Source organism: Dermacentor silvarum, chromosome 2, assembly GCF_013339745.2.
Source record: "Dermacentor silvarum isolate Dsil-2018 chromosome 2, BIME_Dsil_1.4, whole genome shotgun sequence".
Classification (NCBI taxonomy): domain Eukaryota; kingdom Metazoa; phylum Arthropoda; class Arachnida; order Ixodida; family Ixodidae; genus Dermacentor; species Dermacentor silvarum.
The window spans coordinates 127100748-127125007 of NC_051155.1; the positions used below are offsets into that span (position 1 = coordinate 127100748).

The 24260-nt window shown below is 47.1% G+C and overlaps 1 protein-coding gene across 1 annotated transcript in view; it reads right to left on the reverse strand.

Moving 5' to 3' along the window:
• LOC119441745 (bcl-2-related ovarian killer protein) overlaps positions 1-23931 on the reverse strand; it is a 194600-nt gene extending 170669 nt beyond the window's left edge. Inside the window, exon 1 of the mRNA XM_037706354.2 lies at positions 23069-23931. Within this exon, the coding sequence (XP_037562282.1) occupies positions 23069-23581 (513 nt within the window). The 5' untranslated portion in view covers positions 23582-23931. The remainder of the gene's footprint in view (positions 1-23068) is intronic.
• Between the last annotated feature and the right edge of the window lie 329 nt (positions 23932-24260).

Genomic DNA, 24260 nt, shown 5'->3' on the forward strand with positions numbered 1-24260 from the left:
ACAGAAATGACACAACAAATTCGAAGTTTCGTAATGTCACATATTTCATGCTCTGTCCAGAAGGTCCCGGGTCCATAAGCCCTATGTTCTTAAACGACGCTGTCTGTAAGCCCACTATCAGGGGCCAAACACCCTTCGCGGTGTCACCAAGGCATGAAGCGACTGAAGCAGACCACTTCGATGACTCACTCACTCACTCACTCACTCACTCACTCACTCACTCACTCACTCACTCACTCCATCAATCAATCAATCAATCAAACAATCAATCAATCAACCTAAGAATGAATGAATCAATCAATCAATCAATCAGTCAGTCAGTTACTCAGTCAGTTCCCAGCGGTGTTAAACCATACTGAGGTCAAACAAATTTTCAGATAAGGAGAATTATGCTGACCCATGCACGTTTTGGAATTTATGCGTTGCGGAGCGTTCGTGAAGGCGGTTAACAAAAAAGGCGACAAATCCGCCCGTTTCATTCCTGCGGCTCTAGCGTAAATAAAACTGGCCCGCGCGCATGTTCTCTCGAGCACCTGTGCTTCGCAATGTGACCAATCACATACAGGCTCGTATTTATTCATCTCTTCTCATTTGTTTCAAATGTACCGGCCGCTTCCTGGCCAAGTATATCCTGAGGGTATGTGTGCCAAAGTATGAAAGTCATAATCGTCATCAACACGCCGCGTTCATCTCAAAGAGCTAGCTGGCCATGCAGTTGGCGTTGGCAAAACATGTACTGCCCCCTTATTGGCCAATGCCCCGTAGTGAGTAAGTGCCATAGTACGGAAATCATCATCATAACGCGGGCCCGCTTCTTAGCCATCATCATAATCTGCCTGTGGCAATCATCTGAAAGAGCTCGCTGGCGTATGCACTACATTGTGGCCCTGATGGTCTATAGTTTCCAGTACATCACAGAGACAGCAGTTATTCGGAGGCACAAGGGTTCATTTCCTGCTTAACCAGGCTTTAACAGGTAGCGTTTTAGGCATTTTAGGGACTTGTGCAAGGCGCGCCATGTCCAGGGAAACCGTTGTAAATTGAGCGGTATGACGGAGCTGAAAAAAAGCATATCGTAAAAGCAAAAGAACATCTCTGGCTGATGTACTGGGGGGGACGATGTTCCAATCCAACCGCCGGACGCCCTTTTTCTTTCTTTATTTTTTTTTTCTCTTTTTTTAACGGCTAAGGTACTGGTATCTACTCGGCGAGAACCAGACTAATGATCGACCGACCCAGGCGAAAATATACGCAAAGAAAGCTCCGCTTTAAAACGAGACGAATGTGCCGATCTATTTGCCATTGATTCATTTGACGGCTTCAGTTCTTTCCGGCGCAAGATTCAAATGGACAAGAGGGAAAACAGCCTGCGTGCTGAATGAGATACTGTAGCTGACATTTTGTAGCGCTTCGCGAAGTGATTTAAATGATAGATTCTTGAATTTTACGAGTCTGCTACAAACCATGTAGGCTTCGATACTAGGTGTTTCTCTTAGTTCCTCAACAATAGAGCGCTACAACGGACACCTACACACACAAAAAAAAGGAAATTAAGGAAACAGAATGAACAACCAACCTAGCTGTTATCCTCTGACAGTTAAAACGTAGTAACGTAACGCGCCTCCGTCATTTCTCCCGTGGATAATTTCTGCCTGAAGAGTTAAAAGCATAGAGTGGCAATGTGCCCCTATAATTTATTCCGACCGGCATTCCTTTGAAGTTACATTGTGCGGGTGTGTGCGTCCTCGTACGAATATAGCCACGCATTCAAATCCGAGACGGGACAGAGCGTGTCGGCCCGCAAGCCGAAACAATCGAGGCCTGACATGCGAATCGTGGTTCCGCCGTCGAACAATGGTAGTATGTGTGCTGGGTTGCGCACATAGAGAGCCTAGAATTTGCAGAGTGAATGTCAGACCAGAGACACTATGACTTTCTTTTTTTCTTTTTCATCTCGTTGTTGCTGTGTGACGCGCATGAAAGCAGCTGTGCTGCTCGCTCTCAGAAACGTCACCCCCATCGCCTTAAGCGTTGTTCGCTATTACTCACTACCTCTCTTGATTTTCCCATTCCTTTTTTTTTTTGCTCTCTATGTTCTATTGTTGTTTTGATATTTCAGCTGCGTATTATAGTTTACCATTAAAATAATTTCAGTCTTGAAAACGTATCGCTTGTGTTTTGTTATATGTTGTCGTAACTCACAGAATATATATGGTGTTCCATCGACATAACCACCAGCGGCTGTGGCCGCCCTTGGTATAGTGCGCGACGATGAAAATAGGTAATAATCATAATGGCCGAGCTAACGCAATTGTAGGTGAGATTTCGTCACTCAGCCTTTACTCACGTACACTACACGGCCGAAATCATTGGGCAAAAGAAAAAAGCAGAAAATAGAAACAGACATGCAACCCGTATTTTGTTTACTAGTTTTCTAACCCGTCTGATACCGGTGTTATTCATTTTCACACCCTGTGCTTGACACCGTAGACATACCCACGTGCGTATGTTCTGTGTCATTGCGTCATTTCAAAACGACGCGACCGTTCTGCGTCATTCTGCGTCACAGCGACAAAACGCGGGACAGAGCATGTAAGAACAGAAAGGAATAGAAAAAACGAGCGCTCACTCGCAGCTGCAGTGTTCTTTTTTTTTCTTATTGGAAGCAATACTGCACGTACACAATCGATGTAGTCAGTATTGAAGTGCACATTTAGTCTTCGGTATATCGGTATACATCCAGCATTAAACTTCCATTAAAAAAGACTTATCTGAACGAAAGCGCTTGCGTCGTCGAAATCTTCTTTCCGTCCCCGTCTGTTCCCGACTACGAGGCCTTACTACCTCACCCAGATGACCATCATCGCGCAGAACCTACGGTCAGCGCGCCCAGAAACTAAATGCCATTACCGGACCATTACCATTACCGCAACCTTGCGCATTTTCCTCCTCCAGGTGCCGTTGTTTACATCTTTCCGCGACCCATACACGGACCCATACACGGACTCCCCCGTGTGGTTTCTTTCTCTATTCTACCGAAACAATCTCGGCCGCCTCCATGCCGCACATTCACATCTAATGGTTCACATATACCGTTTCACACAGGTACGAACATACCGTATACCGTATCACATACACACAGTATTGCCTCCCCAGTGTACTAAATAAGTTCAAACAGATGAAAGTTTACGTGCACGTAAGAACAAAGAAGGCTATTCTAAATATGATATCTCGCATGCTTTTTTCGCACTTTGTGATGTGAAAATTGTGTGAATTATAGAGTTTGATAAGGCCATTGCCTTTAATTCTTTTTACCACCTGTTTCCGTTGCTGCTTTCGTAATCAGGCGGTGGCGGAGCTAGTGAAGCTGCCAATATAGAGCTTTTTTTCCCGCCACCCTCAACAACTACGTATCTTCGGTTGTGTACTGATGTACTGACGTAGTGAAATAAACCAGACCTCAAATCTCAAAATAAGGCGGCATTCCTGAGCCGCGCATTCGGACATTCGTGTGTGTAGACCGTGTGCCTCACGCGCGTAGCCGCGTGTGACTCACAACACTTGGCGAACGTAGAAAAATTACATATAGTGAATCACCGAGTCAATCTGAAAGCAGCTGTTTGCACATGACGCGCTCTTTAGTTTGAATCGGAAGCCACATGCGTTACAGTCACCTTCCCGTTACAATAAAACTGTGCGCAGAGAACGAAATTAAGCGCTGGTATATATATTTTAATTTCTGCGCCTTCCGCAGCAAACTAAACGTCCCCTCGAATATATGCAGAAATTGCACTGCCAAGATGGACAAGTTCAGAAAAACCTTTTCAAACTGCAAAAAAATTTTTATTATACGAGTAATAATAACGATAAGAAAAGCAATATTGTAAAGAAGAAAGCTCGTTTCCTCTGAGAAAACTTCAACAATAAGCGGTTCGCTCTCAATTAGAATGCACGAAAAATTGTTATCGGCCATTGCTTTGCGCCATGTTCAGACTGGTTTAAAGTCGCTCCCGCGCCTTATCACACCTAGAGTTTATAACGCCACCGCTGTCCGCCATAGCGCATAATAAGCTATCGTTCCGTTCCACTGAGTCCTGTTTGAGTTGGCTCAACTTTCAAGACATCGCCATGTCGGAAGCACGGAAGCTAGACAGGGCTGTCGTGTATATTGTGAATGCACAGACTGACAGTCAAGGGCTGTGTAATCGCCTCGACCTTCTCTCTTTTCTTTCTTCTTTATTACCTCCTCCCCTTCCCCAAAGCGCTGAGTCGTGCTCCCTAAAAAGCTGCAGAATATAGCGCCTTTTCCTCTTCACATCCACTATCTCTCTCTCTCTCTCTCTCGCTCTTTGAAAGTCAAAGGAGGACATTGCCGTGCAATTATCGTTTTGTGTTGCGATTCTTTTTTCCAACGGTACACGAAATTGGGTGACACTGCCTGTTCTGGGAGGAGTGGTTAGCAGAAGTTAGTAGAATAGTGGGTTTGACTGATGTACCAAGCATACCGGCGGCGTCGGGAGCAGCGTCCCGTCTTCGATCCAAAAACGCGCACTCCCAATGAAGCTTCGTCGGTTCAGAGAGAGAAGTGGCTCTTTATGAAGAAGGGAAAACGCCAACCCTTCCCTTCTTCATAAAGAACCACTTTTTTGTCTCAACCGACGAAGCACCAGCAACACAACGAAGAACTACACTACTTCATATATAAAGTCGCAGTTTCGCCCGAAAGGCGAATCATCATTTGCAATAGCAAATTTACTAGTAGAATATACGGAGTAAGGATAGTAGTTTTATGGGCTGCACAAACTTGGACACATTCGCTTACTAACTGAATTAACAAGCATGCATGGTGTCAGCGCGCTCAAGCAAACATGAATAGATCACACTCGATGACCGCAGACAACCACTGTCAAAATGCAGGCATGAGCAAGCGCGGCGGGAGCAGTGACCGAGGTTCGTGTGGTCTATCGCTGCAACGGAAACTGAGCGGCCAAAGCACAGCGCATACAAAGGTCTGATCCATGTCGAGATCGCTTTCAAGATGTGGTGCGCGCGACAGTCATCAGCCGCTCTAAGTACAAGTACGCAGTTACTAAGTGGTTCGTTTTGAGAAAGGAAAGGTTGGCGCCATCTTCTGCAGCCCTTGAGGGAGCACGGCTCAGCGCCAGGAACTGCGGCTCAACGCAGTTCCTTGAGCCGCAGATCCTGACAAGAGTAGAATACGCGCACCCTCGCTCCCGCGCTGCCTTCCCACTTTCCGCCTTTCGCGTGGGAGATTGAGTCTCCAGTTCCCCTTGTGCCCGGTCGCAAGATACGCATTTAGTGCCGCAGCTAAACGTCGCCTCCCCTCCCTCCCTCTCTCCCTCCCATCCCTCCACGGCCTTTCGAACGACCGGAGACGTATGACGTATTTGCTCTCCGCCGTGCGTTCGATCACCGTGAAAGCGTGCGTGCCTCGCGTGCTTTCACTCGCACATGCAGCGTGCGGCGCGCGGCGACGAGTTTATCGCCGTTGAACTTTATACGGAACCTCACGGCGACGATGACGACGACGGCAGGAATGCGCTTGGAGTGTCCATATAATTGATATCGCAATAAAAAGAGTTCACGTACAGTCGCGTTCAAAGTAAGCTGCAACGAGGTGCCTGTGGTGAAAGTGGCTCCGAAGACTGCACGGCAATACTCACATACGAAAAATTTAAGAACATCGTTCCCATCACTACTTTATTTATTAAACCAATTCTTTGTTTGTCGGCGCCACCATGCAATCTTGGGAGCCCCTTCGATCACGAGCGCAGTGTTACAGCTCGATTGAGCGCGACTGTACCAGTACTCGCACGGAATTGCTTTTTGTACGCACGTTTCCCGTCTGACGAGGCAACAAGCGCTCTGCACTCATGAGCCATGCACATGCAGCGAAATAGCGCGTTCTGGCGTAACAGCTGTCGGTCATGAAAATTTATGCCTTGGTTCGTCTCTATAGAGCCAACGCTTGGGGCAACTTCACTCCTCCCAGTTTAGTTTGGCAACGACTGGCTTTCCTCGCAAACCTCGTATATAATGGGATGCTCATTAAAGACTGAGACTGGTGCACTAAAATCCTTATATCCGAAAATTATTATTATTCGGCAATTTTATCCTTTTCTACGGGTCCCACTGTTTCTACCACGCCTGTAAAACATGTCAAACCATCTTTTGACGCCTATTTAAAAATCGCCTCTATTGCATTTCTACGCCTGATTCCGTGCCCTGTTTCATGTCAAAGGAATCGATGGATGGATGCAAAACTTTAATGAAAGCCCTCAGGTACGCGACTCAGCGCGCAGCGGTCCGCTCCCACGTTGGGACAGTCAGGCCATGCCCTACCGCCGCATCGTGGGCCCTCTGGACAGCCCATAGTTGCGCCCCGGCATCGGGGTTCTTGATAGCGGAGAGCCACTTGTCCTCATTGATTTGTTCCGTGCCTCGCAACGAGGGGCAACGCCAGAACATATGGTCTAAGCTAGCGAAGTCATTGCAGTGCCTGCAAGAACTACTGGCATAAGTGTCGGGATAAAGCTTGTGCAATAAAGCTGGGCTGGGATACGAGCCTGTTTGCAATAATCTGAGGGTCAATGCCTGGGTTCTATTTAACTTTTTGTATATCAAAGGAATGCCTTTTTTTTACCGTTCCCCCAAGCATCGCTACAACCCATTTACCCGTTTAACATTCCAGATGCGGCCCACTTCTTTATGAACCCTATGGCAAATAGAGACATTGCTTTGACGTAAAACATGGTACAGTTAAGACATTGGAGATGTTGTTGAAATAGGTGTCACAAGGTGCCTTGGTCCACGTTATCTAAGCGCGGTAGAAAAGGCAGTACGCGCGCGTTTCACTTACTGGGAAACATATAGAAAGGGATAAATGTGGCGATGAATAATTTTAATAAATAAAGATTTCAGAGCACCAGTCTCAGACTTTATATAACAATCCACGTATAACAATAACACGCCCGTAAAATCGGTGCAACACGCTTGCTAGCTAAGTTATCTTCTCGAGAAATAATGACTTAGTTATTTTTAACACGAAAGTGTTTTATGCCGGGGTCCACCAAGACTTCACTGACGTATTTCCGTCACGGAAATACGTCATAGAACATAATACAAAGAAAGAAACCAGAAGAAAAAGTTCCACAAACATGCAAAACTTGGAAATCGAACCCACGACCTCTCGGTCCGCGACGATAGATCGCCGAGCGTTTAACCCATTGCGCCACAAACGCATTTGCAGAGAGCTACACAGACGCGCCTTATATATCTAACACTCCTCCGTGTACCCGCGCTCTTGCTCGGGGCGGTGCCGCCGCCTACGAGCAGAAAAGAGAAGTACTGCATTATGACACTAACGCGCACCGACAGTGAACGCTTCGGTGGTCTCAGCACTACGACGCCTCGATGCCAGCATTCGAAGGGACGCTGGCATCAAGAAGCACTACCAACGCCACCTAGGTGGCGTTCACCCTACTCAGCACAGCGGAGCGTGGCCTCCGCAATTAGCTCTGAAAATGTTTCTGAAGTTGATCGCGGAGGCTGCAATTACGACGCGCTGTACGCGCTGATTTGACTCGGTGACGATTCAGTTACGTGCTTTGTCTTGCGCGTTGTATTAATGTGTCAGTTACGTGCTTCGTCTTTCGCGTTGTGCTAGCGTGTGCAGCGTAGTGCAGCTTCCATATGCACGACGGTTGCTCATGGTCATCGACGTTGGTAGTCGTGATGGAGGAGACGTGCCACCAGGCGTCAGCGTGGGTGCATCAACGCCTAAGGGCGCTTTAGCCACAAAACACCAATAGACATTATATATCAATGTGCAATAAACATTACACTACTTCTGTGAAGACACGTTTCACTTTCGTGTTCTATACCGATTCCTATATAAGAGGGATCAACCACATTTTTAAATAATTCACGGTACCGAAGCAACATTTAAGAGCACCTTTTCTTAGTCCAGGTTAGTTCGGCGACGAAAGGTTTTCCCTGTAAAACCCCTACATATAAAGAGAACTAACATGCTCGTAAGACCTGGTAAAGTAGCGCGTTGCTGATAATGACAAGCGAAAAAGAAGGAACTGTACACACTTGGAGCAAGGTGGTTCCATTTCCTCCTTAGTTTGTCCTTTCTCCGCAACGCCCTATTTTTGCTCCTCTTAAAGACTAGGCTCTTTGGCCTCGCCAACTGCATCAACAAGGTCAAACAGCAACATTACTCTAACCCACCAGCCTATACGCAGATGCAACTTGTGTTCGTTAGCACTGCAGCGACAAGCCGACAGCGGCGCGAAAACTTCGCAGAGTCGACCGGTGCAGTCGGGTTGGAGGAAAAGAAGGAACGCTGCTGTATACTGCGTAGGGGCGGACGATTTAAACGTTTCCGTTAGAGCTCCCAACTGGCGAGGCGCGCCTAAGCACGGCGAACCCGTGTTTGCGCATCGATTGCTTCTACCAAGATATAAAGGAAAATAATTTTTCATGCATCCCGTTAGTATTACTGAAACGCCTTCGGCACACAAGATCAATATTTATCTTGAAATACATACTGCCTACCACATCTGAGAGTCCAATCATGATAGCAGTGTGGTGAGAGGTGAAAAAAAAAATAACAGCAATATAAAAGAAGACACAAATACAAAACACCCGCTACTATATTTCAAATGGCACTCGCTTTCGACTTCGGCCAAAAGAGTTTTCAAGGCTTATATTCCGCCATTGATGCATTCTGCCGTAAATTGTGCTGCAACATCTATCTGCATTGCATACGGTAGTAATTATTAGTCCTGAATCCCACCGACGGCATAGCCTATTCGTTATTTACTCCGGCGACAGGCTTTCCTCTTTCGTTCTTCATTTTCTTCTTTTTCGACCATTCGTAGGCAACTCAGCCAAAGGGGGGAAAATGAGATATTCGGCCGGCTGTGCCTGACCCAAGTCAGAGCCGTGCGTGCTCTGTATAGCGTTTCTCAGTTACGGGTTATGAACAGACTTCAAGGGGTGCCCGTGAGTACCACTCTAAAGGCGTGACATTGTCGGGCGTGGTCAGTTAAGCTGAGCTATCTACGTCGACATCGACCAAAATGAGAACAAGAAGTGATCGTAGTTGTCCAAGCGGACCTCAGACTCGAACTGGCTTCAGTTCCAACTGGCGCCAGCGCCCTCGTTTTTGGCCTGAACGTATAACATCTCTAACGTGCAGACTGACCTTCGACCCCGCAGGCACACATAATGCAGTAAGCCGAGAAAAGGCGAAGCCGAAACGTGAGCTTATCTTTGACAACTCTAACTTGAAGTTTGTTTTGGCCAGCACGCTTTTATAAAATCAAGCAAGAAGCGCCGTCAACGTGGGTGCATGAACTAACCTGTCGGCGATTCAAGGGGTCCGTGGGTAGCTAGGAGATCGAGAACAACTTCTCAATCGTAAGGGTAGGACAACCGTAAAGCGAGATACACGTAAAACACGCACGGGCGCTCATTTGACAGAGCGAGATAAGTGATAACGGAAAGGCCGGCAGGTTATCGAGGCTGAGCTCGGTTGCCTACTTGCACTGGGGAAGGAGGATAGGTGAGTGAAAGGAGAGAAGTTCACGGTATGCACGCATACACCACGCATTGAAGCGTTCATCATTCAGTTTACAAAAATCGGTCATGTAGGCCGGTGCATCTCTAAAAGCGCAACAGTACTTTTGTAGCTTTGCACATCGCAGACGCACGAGCATACGACCCCACCATGGTGGGATCTTCTCTTTACGTAAAAGCCCTTTAAGTGCCCTATGGGATCTTCTCTTTACGTAAAAGCCCTTTAAGTCCCCTAAAGCTGTCCAAAGGGTCAGCCCCTGAACTTGCTATGATGGGCAGTCACTCCGGTGCCACATTTCTTGAAAAAAGTGGTTATTAAAGCATGGCAGCCACGAAGTGCTTCCGGTTACAGCAGATGCTTCCGGCACTCGCAGGCCACAAAATCATGGCATTCGAGATTGGCTGCCGTTACGGCGAAAATACGTGAATGGGGATGAGATTTGGACACCACCTATTGGCAATGTCCGCCATTCCCGTAAGGTATTAATAGGCAATCTTAAATATATACGTTTACTGGCCGGCGAGATAGTAAGGCATCTTCCTGTAGAGTAAAACAGGGTAAAAGTTGTAACTTCATATACGCGTCCATGGCGTATAGGTGCCGGTTAATGAACTTCGGTGTATTCAATTTCCTCAATGCGATCGTATGGGCAAGGCCGCTGATGTGCCGCCCTGCATCGGTTCTCGTATCCCGCCTCTCCATTGTTCCTGTATTCTTCGCGTTGCCACTTATTTCATCGGGTATGGACCAACTCGCCCGCATCAATTAAGCTGTTGCACCAGACCAGAGAGGCGAGTGCGTACGCAGCGGCAAAGAGCGTAGAGGTCGTGGTACACTAGATTCGCTAATACGGCACGCGGCCACAGCAAGAAGTGGACCGAACGGCGGTAGGCACACGTTCCCACTGGTTAAGCAAACGTCCATGTCTCATTAGTGAGTCTCTTTGCGTGCAGCACCGAGGATGCGAACTCTCGTCCTTTCACAATAGCGTGCTACTTTGCGCGCACTCTAACGTTCCCATAGCCGGCGGGGAAGTATCGCACGTGCTCTGCTCGAAACGCAGGGGCTTCGGGCTTTGTTTTGCTGCTCTTCTTTTCGTCCAAACCCGCGGGAGTTGTGGAGATGTAAACAAATCTGAGTGCGTGCCTGTCCTTTCTTTATTTTAATGCGAAGCATTTCTTGGCGAACATTTGCTACTTTGACAGTATCTATCTATCTATCTATCTATCTATCTATCTATCTATCTATCTATCTATCTATCTATCTATCTATCTATCTATCTATCTAGCCACCTACGTCTTTGTGCTCTCATGGTCGTTTCGTTAACTTGGTAAGTGCCAAAATTGGCATACTATGACAAGAGCATATGACAAACATAAATGACATGTCATGACATGAATGACATGACATGCGTGTCATGTAGGTTATGAAACAGCCGCCTACGTCTTGATGCTCTCATGGTCATTTCGTTAACTTGGTAGGCTCGCACACTGCTTCGCATAACATCGATTCCCACGGGGCGTAATATTTCAGTAATATTTCATCTATTTATCTGCACGGCATGGACAAATTAATCGAACAAAAAGCACGGTTGCCTCGCCCTATAGTAGCGTTACGCCATGCCCATCCTATAGTCACCGCTTCCCGTGCCATTTTCAGCAACTGTGCTCAACCGTGTGTTTATTTGTGTGTGCCTTCCTTGTGAAGTCAGAACAGCTATTGCTGCTAAGACTGCCTAGAGCTACGCGGAGCGAATAAACTCTCTCGTATAGAGGAAACGCAACGCAACCTAAATGAGTTGTCGTCTCGTCAAAGCAGGCCTATATACAAAGACGCTGTGCGTTGCGAATAACTGCGTCCCAGCTTTATTTAAAGTAGCACGAATACCAAGAAAGCAATTTTTCTTCGCTCTTTTGTCTTTCAAGGAGAAAACAGCGTCATCGGCCTTGAAGCCGCTTACAGCTGGGGTGCTCATACACGTAAGCGTTGCACGACAACCTTCAGGGTGCACGGTACGGGCGAGGAGACATCAAATGCGAAGCTAAGATCGAACAAAATCGAACAGGCGGGGGAGTAGTACGAAGCATCTATACATTACTGCAACGCCGAGCGATTTCGATCCATTACAGGTCGGAGTATAGTACACCCGGCATCTGCCATCGCAATGCACGCTTCGTATAACCGGTGCTATCTTCTCCTTCTTCTTTTTCTACGGTCTTTCTGGCGCTTACGTCGCGGTCCGGTGCAGACGAACGGTGCGTTTCCTCCTGCCTCGACCGGCCGAACGGGTGTTCGAAGATCGATTTATTGATCAGCCGTCTACCGTTTGTCTCCGGCCGAAAGTTCGGTTCGTATACGGCGGTCCCTTCGTTGCCTAACGGTCGTTTCCTTTCGTTCTAGCGTTGAAAGCAAAGTTGAAACAAAAGGAAGACAGATACGGGCAGCAGCTGACTGCGCGGAATACTGGAACACAGAGCAGTCACAAATCATCGCAGCAGTTCCAACCCTGTTCAGGTGCTCCCGTCACAGTGAGCGATCGAGTTTGTTGAAAGTGCGCCCCCCCCCCCCCCCTCTCCGAACTCTCTCTCTCGCCCTTGAACTTTTTCCATGTCTCACTCTTTTCTTTTTATCCCAGCAGGCTGCAAAGGAGTTTCTGGTCTGTTGGCTTTTCGTAACAAGCACACAGGGGCCGCAAATAGTCCGTAAACGCGTATACATGCCCACGTTATGCAAGCACAAAAATATCTCGTAAGTGTATTCCGAATATTTTACTTCATACAATAAACACAAAAACAATCCGGTCGCAGGGAGTTACGGTGGCGCGGACTGCAAAGCCCCCTTCGATACATTTTTGTTGGAGGTGGGCGAATATCAACTTTTTCTAATACGAATATTAAGTATCGAATATAGAACAGAATATTGGTTATTCAGACGCAGACGCGTATATTTACATTAAAATATTCCACCGGTACTGATTGGTGCAGAAAAGGACCACTAACTATCAGGGACATGGGATCAGGTTTAAACGCAATATCGCTAATGGCCGCTAAAAACAAAACTTAAGAAATCACCCCTCAACTACTTCTGAATATGGTTGCAAATACGGTTTTCAAGACTCAAGGGCTGCTGTATGACTAGCTTTTAAAAAAGAGAAGAAGAAAGAGAAAAAACTATAGAAATGGTTGGCAATGAAAGGTCAGGAGTATTGAAAAAAAAGAAAGCAAAGCTGCTGAAGGACTTGTATGCTGTGCTGTAGACACATTGTAAAAGGGGCGATTGCAATGAAACCAACATTGGTTTTAGTGTAAAAGATAAAACTACCATACGACTATAGGCTGCCAAAAACACTAAATGGCAGACTAGAAACAAAAAGCAAAGGCTTGCATGTAGGCCTCCACCGCGAAACCAAAAACAACGCTTGTATTACCATTTCTCTTTCTCTGTTGCTTCGATAACTTGTGTCGTTTCACTTTTCATGATTTGTGATAGCTTGTTTAGCATACGGAGAGTATATAGTAACCAAACTTTAATAGTCTCTCGTTGGAAAGTATTTGGTTAGTCCTTATTATTCAAATTAACCTAATAGTTCCTTTTCGAATACGAATAGTTAGTGTATAATATTCGATTCGTATTCGAAACTTCGAATATTCGCCCACTCCTAGTTTTCCTGGCTTTCGCGACTCTCCTCTTGTACTACGGAAGCGGCGGATGCTGGCACAGTACTTACAAATTTACGATCGACGTAAAGCTGGAATAAATTGTAGAACGGCTCACGATGCGCCTTATTAACTATAATTAGGACATCTGGGTAGCTCGCGCTTAAGCGTCAGGCAGCGGCGCGTTTACGTCCGACGTCAAGCATTTCAGGAGAGTTAGCTGTTCAGCTAGTCGGTACGTGGTGTTGAGAACAAAAACAGGGCAAGAAACGGGACAGGAAAGCTAGACAAGGACAACACTATATGCACAGACGAAGGAGGAAATGCGAATTAGACGAAGGCTGCGTGCGCCAGCGTGTGAAAGCAGGAACAGTTTGTGCCATTGTTAACTCGTTTCTCTCTTTTTGAAGAAGTCTGTTGGGTAGCAAAGACTCACAGAGATTCGAAAATAAGGTCATGTGCCAGTTCGTTACGTCAAATACCGAATAGTACACCCTTATCGGCATTTAAACGGCTTCTTCGAGAACATTTTGGATCGGCAACGATGTATAATACTAGCGGTATTAGTGTTATTTTTTTATATCGTATGCTCTACTATCACGTCCGCGTTCCTATAAAAAAAAAAGTTGCTTTACGCACATTTCTTTCGTACCATTCATTAACTTTCTTTTAAATTACTTTCACATACTTTGGTCTCTGGCTTGTAACTGGAATGCTACTGCACTCAGGCCAGAGATCAAACCAGTTACAAAGCAGTCTTGTTCGCAGCACTATCACATGGCTGCCGCTTTAGGATTTGTTTTGCAAATGGTTACCGTAAGGAGCAATTTCCTATATTTTATTTGTTATTATTCTAAAGGCTCCCTCTCAGCACACCAATGTTTCTTCATACATGTATACTTTCAAAAATAAAAATTACGCACCACCGATGCTCTGTTTGTGTCTATATATGTTATGCAAACGGCAATTTGCAGGTACCTACCAGTTAGGTACCAGGTGGACGAGCGTGTTCTTGTAAGGCAGTTTGTGTGCATGACGCGAGCGAGCGCTTGACGACAGCACCAAGACACGGCGACGGTGACCACGATCGCATGGTAGCGACCAACGTTTATAGATATCTATAAACGTTGGTAGCTACGGCATGATTACTAGTTCGGCCGTTTCACGCGAGCTTACGACATGCCGATTGTCGGGTTCTACATATGTACTGGGCGGACGTAAGCGAGAGAAACGCGAATGGTGACGACGTCTGCGACTTTTACAACCGTATACGTATACCTATGTCGATGTCATGTGGAGTATGTTAAAACGACGAACGCACTTATAGTCCTGCGGCGAAACGTTAAAACCCGTTAAGACACGGGAGGTGTACAATATGGCCTTGTCATGCTGCTAGGCCTCCACAGCGTATAGAAGACGCGTACGCAGAGGAGGCATGCTGTACGTTAACGTACGCCGAGTGCACGAAATTTACTCGAGAGTGTCACGTATCTAAGACAAATATACCGAGCACATTTTGAGTTTCCCGAGTGGATCGGTGTGTTTGATAGTATGATTACATTGAAGGAAATTGCATAATTCGTGGTAGCCTCAGAGACGCCGTGACAATATTTTAAAGGCTATTTGTGTGTGTGTGCGTGCGTGCGTGCGTGTGTGTGTGTGTGTGTGTGTGTGTGTGTGTGTGTGTGTGTGTGTGTGTGTGTGTGTGTGTGTGTGTGTGTGTGTGTGTGTGTGTGTGTGTGTGTGTGTGTGTGTGTGTGTGTGTGTGTGTGTGTGTGTGTGTGTGTGTGTGTGTGTGTGTGTGTGTGTGTGTGTGTGTGTGTGTGTGTGTGTGTGTGTGTGTGTGTGTGTGTGTGTGTGTGTGTGTGTGTGTGTGTGTGTGTGTGTGTGTCCCAAGCAATTCTCCTCATTAGATATGTCTTTCCCACAAATGTGCATGTTTAAAATCAAAGATTTAAATATATTTCAAGTAGAAAGCATGTGCCGCCGGGTATGGGCCCAAACAAACAACATGTGCCACAGGGAATGTGGCCGAACAAACAAGCCGAACAAAAGGCGAGAAGCGAGAAAGTCGGCTACCGGAAGAGTTAGTAAAGTTACATTCAATCTGCGTCATTTTGCGCAAACATTTCCGTCATAAGCGTTACGCTTTTGTGACATTTTCTTCCCTGGGAGGTCCATAGCCGGCCCAAGGAGGTTTTTGTAGCCGGCCCAAGGCGAGTTTTAAAAAAAATTCGCACAGGTCACGCAGGCCTCATACTTATGCCCCAACGTCCGCGGTGCGCAAGCGCCGACACTGATAACATTGGCCAGACGAATGCAGGAGGCGTCCACGAGGCGGTGCCCTATACCACACAGCGAGGCGCACAGGCACTACAGACGCACGTATATTGTTTGCAAAAAATACACATGTATTGAAATATTATAGCTTATCTAAAGTTTATTAAATTAAATTCTGGGGTTTTAAGTGCCAAAACCGCGACATGATTATGAGGCACACCATAGTTCCAGGTTAATTTTTACCACCTGGGGTTCTCTAACGTGCACTTAATGCACGGTACCCGGGTGTTTTAGCATTTCGCTCCCACCAAAATGCGGCCGCCGCGGCCGGGATTCGATCCCGCCACCTCGGGCTTAGCTGCGCAACAATAAAACCACTACGCCGCCACGGCGGGTGAAAGTTTATTAAAGAATATACGAACTCAACACGAAATCAAGAAATGTCAACAAGGACTTTAGTAGAGAACAGCCCAAATCGCAAGGCAGTAGTGGGCAACCGTTATCCCGCCCGTTTTCCCATGTGCTGAAACCCACACGCACAAAGACGACGCAGTGTCGCAAATGGCGTGGATCATTAAAAAGAAATTCAAGAAATTTACAACAATGCAGCACCGTAAGAAGTAGTCCTTCTGCAACGGAATTAACACGTTGTGTCACAGGACCGTTTACCAAAAAATTATGAATTCAGATGTGTTTTCTCGTTTTTTTTTTTTTTTGTAATAACACATGTCATCGAAAATTTTTCTCAGTATTCCAGTTTCGCAATACGAAAGTAAGCCTATAATAGGTGATACCCTGATATACATCCCCAGAGATAGTTGCATCTTAGCCGAGCGCCCGACATAAACAAACTGATAAGGAATGTGGAAAAGACGCACCGACGTCTCTATGTACGACGTAAATAGAAGCCGGTGAACTTGCAAACGCTGTGGGACACTGCATCGAGGTGACGAAAATAGAAAAAGAAAAAGTGAAAAGAAGCGCACGGATTGAATGCCGGATAAGGAGACGACTCTCGCGAAAGCGTCCGATCGACCTTCGCCTTGAGTGACGTTGAACTTCGCGCAGCAGCGTCTCTACACTACACGCGTCTATAATACATTATGCAGCGCACGTATACACTATCCTGCTACTGCTTTCTGTCCTATAACGGTATACGTTAACGCAGGCCCCCCAAACAGGAAAGCGGTCTCAGTTACGACAGCCATAGCTGGCGCGTATAAACACCGCCGTATTTTTTATTTTATTTTTCTCTAAAAGTACTCCTAAAGAAACACTAAAGAGCAAAAAAAATAATAATAATAATAAGTTGCCGGGTATAGCTAAATTGCAATTCTATACAGTACCAAGAAAGTCACTCTTGGCGTGGGACGAGACTTGATAAGCTAGAAAAGACGTCAACACGAGAAAGCAGTGCGCTGAAATTCTCGCACATGTTGACAGTGTACGTCACAGATTTTGACGAAGTGAGCTCGGATCTACTCAACTTTTTTTTTTTATTGGTAAAGATGAACTACGTACATTGTGTTCTAAAGGAGCCGCAGACTGAACTCGACAAGTTTCGAGAACTCTTTCTGCTCCATAACTGCCTAAATACTAAATAATTGTAATTAATTCAATCAATCGATCGATCGATCGATCATTTATCGTGCCCAGGAAAAAACCATACGGTCTAAGTGTTGGCGCACGCATACATGAAAAAAAAAATAAAAAACACGGCAGGGAAATATCAGTAAAACAAAACAATGAATAAAAATAACAATCTTGAAATAGTAATAAAAATAATTTGAAGACGTCAAACACTGACGTGCAAACCGGCGGGGATATATCGGCGCGAATTCAAGGAAGTTGGGCGTTCGTTTTATCCCCTAGTTATGAAACCGTGTCTGCCAAATTAATGAAAAGCGATGTTTGCAAGAATACTTAAACAACATAAGCACGTTGTTCTCAGATTGATTTGATACAGACACTAACAACGAGGGAGGGGGCGGGGGGGGGGGGGGGGGGTATACAGTACGGGACAATGTTAATTGGAATAGCAGAGCATTTCACGACGCATTCTGAGTCCGCACTTCTCGAAACCGGTGCGAAAGTTTCTTGCAATAGTAGTTGCTTCAAGTTCTGGGTGACGTCAATTCTGCAATTGCAAGACGGGTAATTAAATTAATTATTTATAGGTTGATGTAGTGACATTTTGTCAAATACTGATTGCATTAGAAATTATCGCGCAAATTCCGGTGACCGCCACTTCTCCTAAAGGTTTGGAAAGGAAATATTGCCGTTTTTAATTATCAGCTACATTCTTCCCAGAGACACACCTCACCTCAGCTATATATCTGCTCCCACGAGCAAAAGCTTACGGACGATGGATTCCGTGATCAAGCCGATTTTTTTCTACGCTTATGAATGTAACATTAAACTAGAGATAGCAGTCCAAACATTGCATTGAGAACTTTCCAACGCACTCGACAATTTCAGTTCGTGCGTTTTATATACGAATAAAATTCAGGCTTCAAATTCACAAAACTTTTCATTCCCAAGTGCGGTTTCCCATTTGCCGGCCACGTTCGCTAATAATAGGTCCGGCATCATAATTGGCTGGCTTATGCTCTTAAGAACACTACTGTAGCTAGCGCAAGTATTTTTTTTTTTTTTCGTAAATACGCGACCTTTTTTTTTTTTTTTTTTCTGGCTATAGCTTGCATGTCGTCCGCATACTCTTTCTCGCTGGTGCACGTCATAGCTAAGGTCTCGCTGTTTGGACTTGAACGTTTATACGTTATGTGCCGGGGACATCGTGCACTCGGAGCTATATCTTTTTACTACTGTTAATATCTCCTAATCAACGTTATGCAAAAATTTTTCGCAACATAAAAATGACGTCCGAGTTGCGTGTATTCAAGCCATAAACTCGCTTCCCGCACAGACCGTATATATTTTATGGCGGAAGTGCAGCGGGGCTAACTTGACGGGTCTCCAAAACCCACCTCGCCACAACCGTCACCTATGTCGTGTGCGTATACGGTGCATGTATACCGTAAAGAAAGAAAACGAAATAAACCAATACTCGTTCTTCGGTCGCCGCGAGGCACGGAAAAAAGAACGTGTGCACGAAGTTTATACTCGAGGAAACGATGGTCGCACCACCAATTCGGCGCCCAGCTACCTGGTATATACGATAGGGCGATTCTTGCTCGGCAGTTACGTGTTCCACTCCGACGGAAAGATGGTGTTCATCACCACCGCCCGTAGTTGTTGAGTCGAAGTGATCCGAAGCCGCGGTCGCTTATGACGCTTGGCCTTGTCCTTGGCCACACAAAGCCGAACGTGTCGTGTTATTACGCTGAATTAGACACCTCAAGATGCTTACTTAAGCGTTGGAAACTTAACGCTGAAGTAGCGTTTTTTTTTTTTTTTTTGATATCCTGGAAGAATTTTTGAGTTGTGAATCGTTCGGCAAATCAATTATTATTTCCAATGCTGATTAATATTGGCTCAATCACCATTTCACAGTTCTCGTAATGCTGTACCAAGGCAATCTCCGTGGTCAGAAATAAATGTTAACAGTTTGGTGAATTTTTTCTCGACGTACAAGCGTGATTTGGCTTTGTGGGGGGATTAAAGGGACACTGTCAAGAAAAACGCTAAATCAGCCTACACCGGTAAAGTAGTCTTTCCAAACTCTATTTTCGCTAATTTCGCAGTATGACGTTTATTACTCGAAAAGTTTCCGCGTCGGAACACCAGCTGCGGTGCGCTAGTGTAACGTCATCGATTTCAATGTTTCTCGTATTTGTGCTGTTGTAGCACATTAAATAGTAAACATCTTAAGTTGAATGTACTGCTTCTTTACAGCACAACGCCTAGCTCATTTTCAGCGTTAACTATCGGTCAGAACTAATGCTGTCCGAATGATGTGGTGCGGGAAATTCAAGGCGCGGACGCCACTCCTCTTTTTCCCTCTCGTGTCCTTTCTGGATTATGCCGTGCCTCCTCAGAAGGTAAGAAGAGCTTCATTCTTTTCTTGGCGTACTTTACTATTTCAGCTCAATTTATTTTTGTCTTTGTAGTGTCCTTTTAAAATGTACATAAAAGAGCCGTGAGGTTCCGTTTATATTCAGGCATATATGTACGCTATATGGCATGCGGCATATATTGCCACACCACTCTATCACTAAAGTTACTCAAACCAAGTCCTACATTCTTGACAAAATTATTCCTCAGAATTTTAAGAATGGCAGACGATAAACAAATGCCATGAAACGAAACATCGACAGCGCAGTCCTTTTATCCGAAATCTTCTCAGGTATAAATATTGAAAGTTCGAAACAATATCCGAGCTGGAACCTGAAGATGATGTAATTTTATAGGCGCGGCGGTGCACTACCTCTGGGATAGGCACAGGAAGGAGGTTTGAAACATAGCCGATGCGGAAAAGTGGCGGTAATGTCGCTAAGCCAGACGTTGGCTTTAATTAATAAGCATAAATAAAATTGTCCGATGCCAGCATTCAAACTGAGGACCCCTAGAAGAACAGCTCGTTTTTACTTAGCTTACGTTCACTTCAATTTATGCTGCCACTACAGCTACGACACTTCGTGTAACATTCTAACATGTTGCTATCGGATTCATTGTTTTGCCCTTATACGGCGAAACATAATGTGAGCTTGCTTAGCTGACGGCGAAATTGTTTTGTTATTTTCTCCATGCGGCTAAAACGACAATTCGCGTAATCTTGGCGCGATTGGAGCCAGATTCAAACGGGAGTGTTTCCACGCCTCTGCGTAATGTACGCCATTCTCTTAGTCCGATACCCACGTTCGGTATGCCCCTGGTGTGGAGAGAGCCCTTATACAGTCACCCACATCACATTGAGATGCACTAAACTCCCAGCAGATATACGCCCCACACGGGAACTCACAAAACGCACAACACCGACGGAGCAACGGGAGTCACTCGTGTCTAGCCCGTACCTGGAGGGCCAGTTGGTCCTAATACACCAGGTCAGGCGGACAGCGATGGCCAGCGGCGCCCCAGACTGAGGGCCCAACCGTTTCTCCTGGACTATACCTCGAGCTAGCAATAAAGTTTTTACAACTACTACTAGGGGCGTCAGTCAGGTCAGAACGGCTCTCAGTTCAACCCCCAAACGCTTGATTTCTAGGCGAAAAAAATGATAAAAAAAGAAAGGAAACGGATTTCCGTTGACTTAACAGAAAGCACATTAGCTGTGAGCGTACGAGAAAGCAAACAGGACGAGTGTACTGCGAGTCACCTTTAAAAGCATGAAAACTGCAAAAAAACAAAATAGAAGCTGGCTTTTTCTATGCACTTGCAGTCCACCGGCAGCCTATTCAAAAAAGAAAAAAAGACACTTCGGCGTAGAGTCTTATAAATGACTTCCGCGCTTCGCTCGACGCCACGGGTGACTCGTTGAGGGCTACTCACAGCTGAATTTATAAACCTCGCAACGCGAAAATGCCGCTTGATTGCCAGGCACAACAGTTGCGTGGCACTTAAAACGCGTTTCCCGCGTGGGTCGCTGCGGAGTGAATGCACTGAGCCGGTGAAAGCACGCAGTTATAGCGGCAAACGGAAAGCAGTCGCCAAGTACACACGACACCTCCCACTCCGCTTCTTTCTCTATTTATTTCTTCAGAATGTTTTCTTTTTCTCCCCTTCCTAGAAACTCCTATAACTATCAACGAACGGTGGACGCGATGTTTCTTGTTTCGTGACACGTATTAGTGCTGGGCTAACGTGAACTCGAATCCAGAAATAAGCTCTCCGTGACTATGAGCGCACAAATCACAACGGATACTATGCGCTGTTCAGGGCTGCCGATAATGTAAAGATTCTAGTCTAAAATCCTTTTCGTACTTTATCATTGATCCCAGCGCGGTGCTCCGGCTATGCGATCACCGTGATCGGTCACCAGTGAACGGCGCATGACAAGAAAGGTAGGGGCAACCTGCGCTCAAATTTCGCGCACCGACAGCAGCGCCGTATAACACAGAGCCGAGCGAGCGGAGGAAGCAGTTTTCGGTAGCACACATTGCAATTTTGCGTCACAAGATTCAGTGCTCACCTCGAGACGTGTGTCCACGTATCACCTAACTTTACGTCCGTACGCTAGAAAGTAGTTCGCAACGCGCTTTGCCATGGGCAAAGCTTGGCTGGAATCATCGAGCTAAAAAAAACATTGATTTAGACAGGCGTACCCGTCTGTTATCGTTAAAAATATCGTACCGTCTTCGTGGCCTCCCTAGCGGAAGCTCTCAACATATTTCAGTTACACTTTCGAACTGCCGTAGCGCCCCCTAATATACCGGCGCTGGTTCCCCGTAGTATCGAGCGAAATCAATCCTTACATTTGCACCTGTTCGTGGGCCCCCCTTCACAAAAATGGCTGGTGCCAGATTTCTTCGTAAGAGAAAATTTCAGCCTATCCCGGTGCTAGGTATATTATTAGCGAATGCGGCCAGACAATGGCAAATAGCACTTACGAACGAAGGTTTTTTTTTTTTTTTAATTCTTCCACAGTTTTATTGTTGTTGTGGTGCCGCGTGTTTCTCCGCGGTTAGTTAGCAAGGTGAAGGTGTTTTCTGCGTGTGCGTTAGTTAATTATTACACACACGCGAACAGAAAAATAAAGGTATTGCTCACTGCAGCAGTGGTAGCTTAAAGTACTAAGATGTCCTTTGCATTTCTTCACGAATCAACTGGTGTTTTCGCACGTCCCATGCCGCGTAGTCCAGAAAGATTAACGGCACGGCAACGACAAGCGCTCGCTTACGGATTTCCGGGCGAATGCGGAGGAATTTATGTCAGGTTTATAGTAGGGGGTGTGGAGAGAGTGGCAAAGTGTGACAATGTTGCCGGAAAGAAACAGTGACAACGACAAATCAACTTGTCGGAGCGAGCAAGCCACCGACCGAGTGGGTTTGGTGGACATTTACTGGAATTTCTCGCAAAACAAATTTTGAGATGGTTAGGTGGTCGTTCAGCAAACTTCCACAGTGAAAAAGCATGTGGGCGAATCCGACGACGATCAGGTGTTGAACGCTTCATATGTGGCCTTACAGCACGCATAAAATGCGCACCAAACAAAATATCCTAAGGCAAATGCTCATCGACCTGATCGGCAAACAAAAGCGAGCTTCCTGGCCGCCCGCTAAACCCTTGTTGTCGCGCTCACAAGACGCTTTCGCAAGCGCATCGTTCAGAATATTTTACGGCAAATCCAGTCAAGCACTCCGCAAGATTGGATTTGCCATCGACTTGGCAAATAATAGACACTTCCCTCTCCTACGCTAATCTCGCCGTACTCATCGGCAGAGACGAAGGATTGCACCGTCGTCTCGAACGGGACAATCCGCGGAAGCAGGACGAAGCAAGGTCTCCCGTGAGGAGGTTTCGCGCATGATTCTTATTGTTCGAGGCAGTTCAGGCGACGTCGTATGTGCTAGACAAACGCGCTACAGAAAAAGGGCGAGCTTTAAGCCGGACGAACGCCGCTCACCTGGTAGAGGTCGGGGTGCGAGTTCTCCAGCTCGGAGCAGACGAGTCGCAGCCTCTGGGCCACGTCCGACGTGGGGTAGCCGACGCTCAAGTTGCTCACGCTGCGCAGCCGCTGAAGGCCGAGCTTCTTGTGCACGGCACCGCACTGCTTGAGCTTGGCGCGCAGGTAGCGACCGCACAGGCTCTTGGCCTGGTCGGCCACCTCCTGGGTGGTCACCGTGTACACCTTCCAGCCGATGGTGGTGGACAGCCGGTGGGACACCACCTGGCCCACCTGGCTGAACTTTCGCCGGCGGGCATCCTCGCGAGCGGACTCGACCGCGGCCGCGTATCCGGACAGCGACGGCCGCCGCTGAAGCTGCAGCGGAAGGCTGTACTTGCGGTCTCTGGGTCCCTGCGACCCGGGCACTGTCAGTCGGTTTCCCAGGCAAGGACTGCTGGGAGCAGACAGGCCACCGCCGGCTCCGCCGGCGCTGCCGTTGGGGGCAGAAGGGGGCTGCAACAAGCCGGCCATGCGTGCCGGGGCCTGGCTTCGCAACGACAACCGATGCACTGACTGGCCACTCGCGAAGCGCAACGCACACGCGCCTTCAGGTACACGCACAGCACACCCACACACACTCGCACGCACGCACGCACGCACGCCGCTGCTCGGGAACCGCGAGCACCAAAGTGCGACCGCACTAGTCGATTGCCGCGCGCGGACTGAGCAACCGCTTCGCTCGCTACTGTCGGCGGCCGCGCGCCGCGGCTCGGTCGTCGGCGGTTCGCGTACTCGCCGCCGCCGTCGTCATCGTGTTGCGCTTGGCGGCCGACGGCGCGCTGCTGTTGGCGAACGCCTGCTCGCCCGTGTGTCGCTCCTGGGATCCGGTATCGGACGGGACCGACGAGGCCGCCGACGCTCGAAGTTGCTGTTATTGCGGGTACGCGCTTGTTTCCCTCTCTCGCGCTGCTACGTCGCAGCAGCCAGCAGTAGTGCAGGAGGCTTTCCCTGAACTTCGCGGTGCGTGGCGGTGAGAGCGACAGAAAGCGAGGTAGGGGATGGAGCAGGTGAAAGGTGCCACGGCGGGGAACGTCGCCCCCGCGCGCGCGGGAATTTTTGAGTCGGAAAAAATGCGCGGCCCGGTGCAGTGGGCTACTAGGATGCTTAAAAGCGTAGGCCGTCGCCGCTAGACGCTTCTCGCACCAAGATT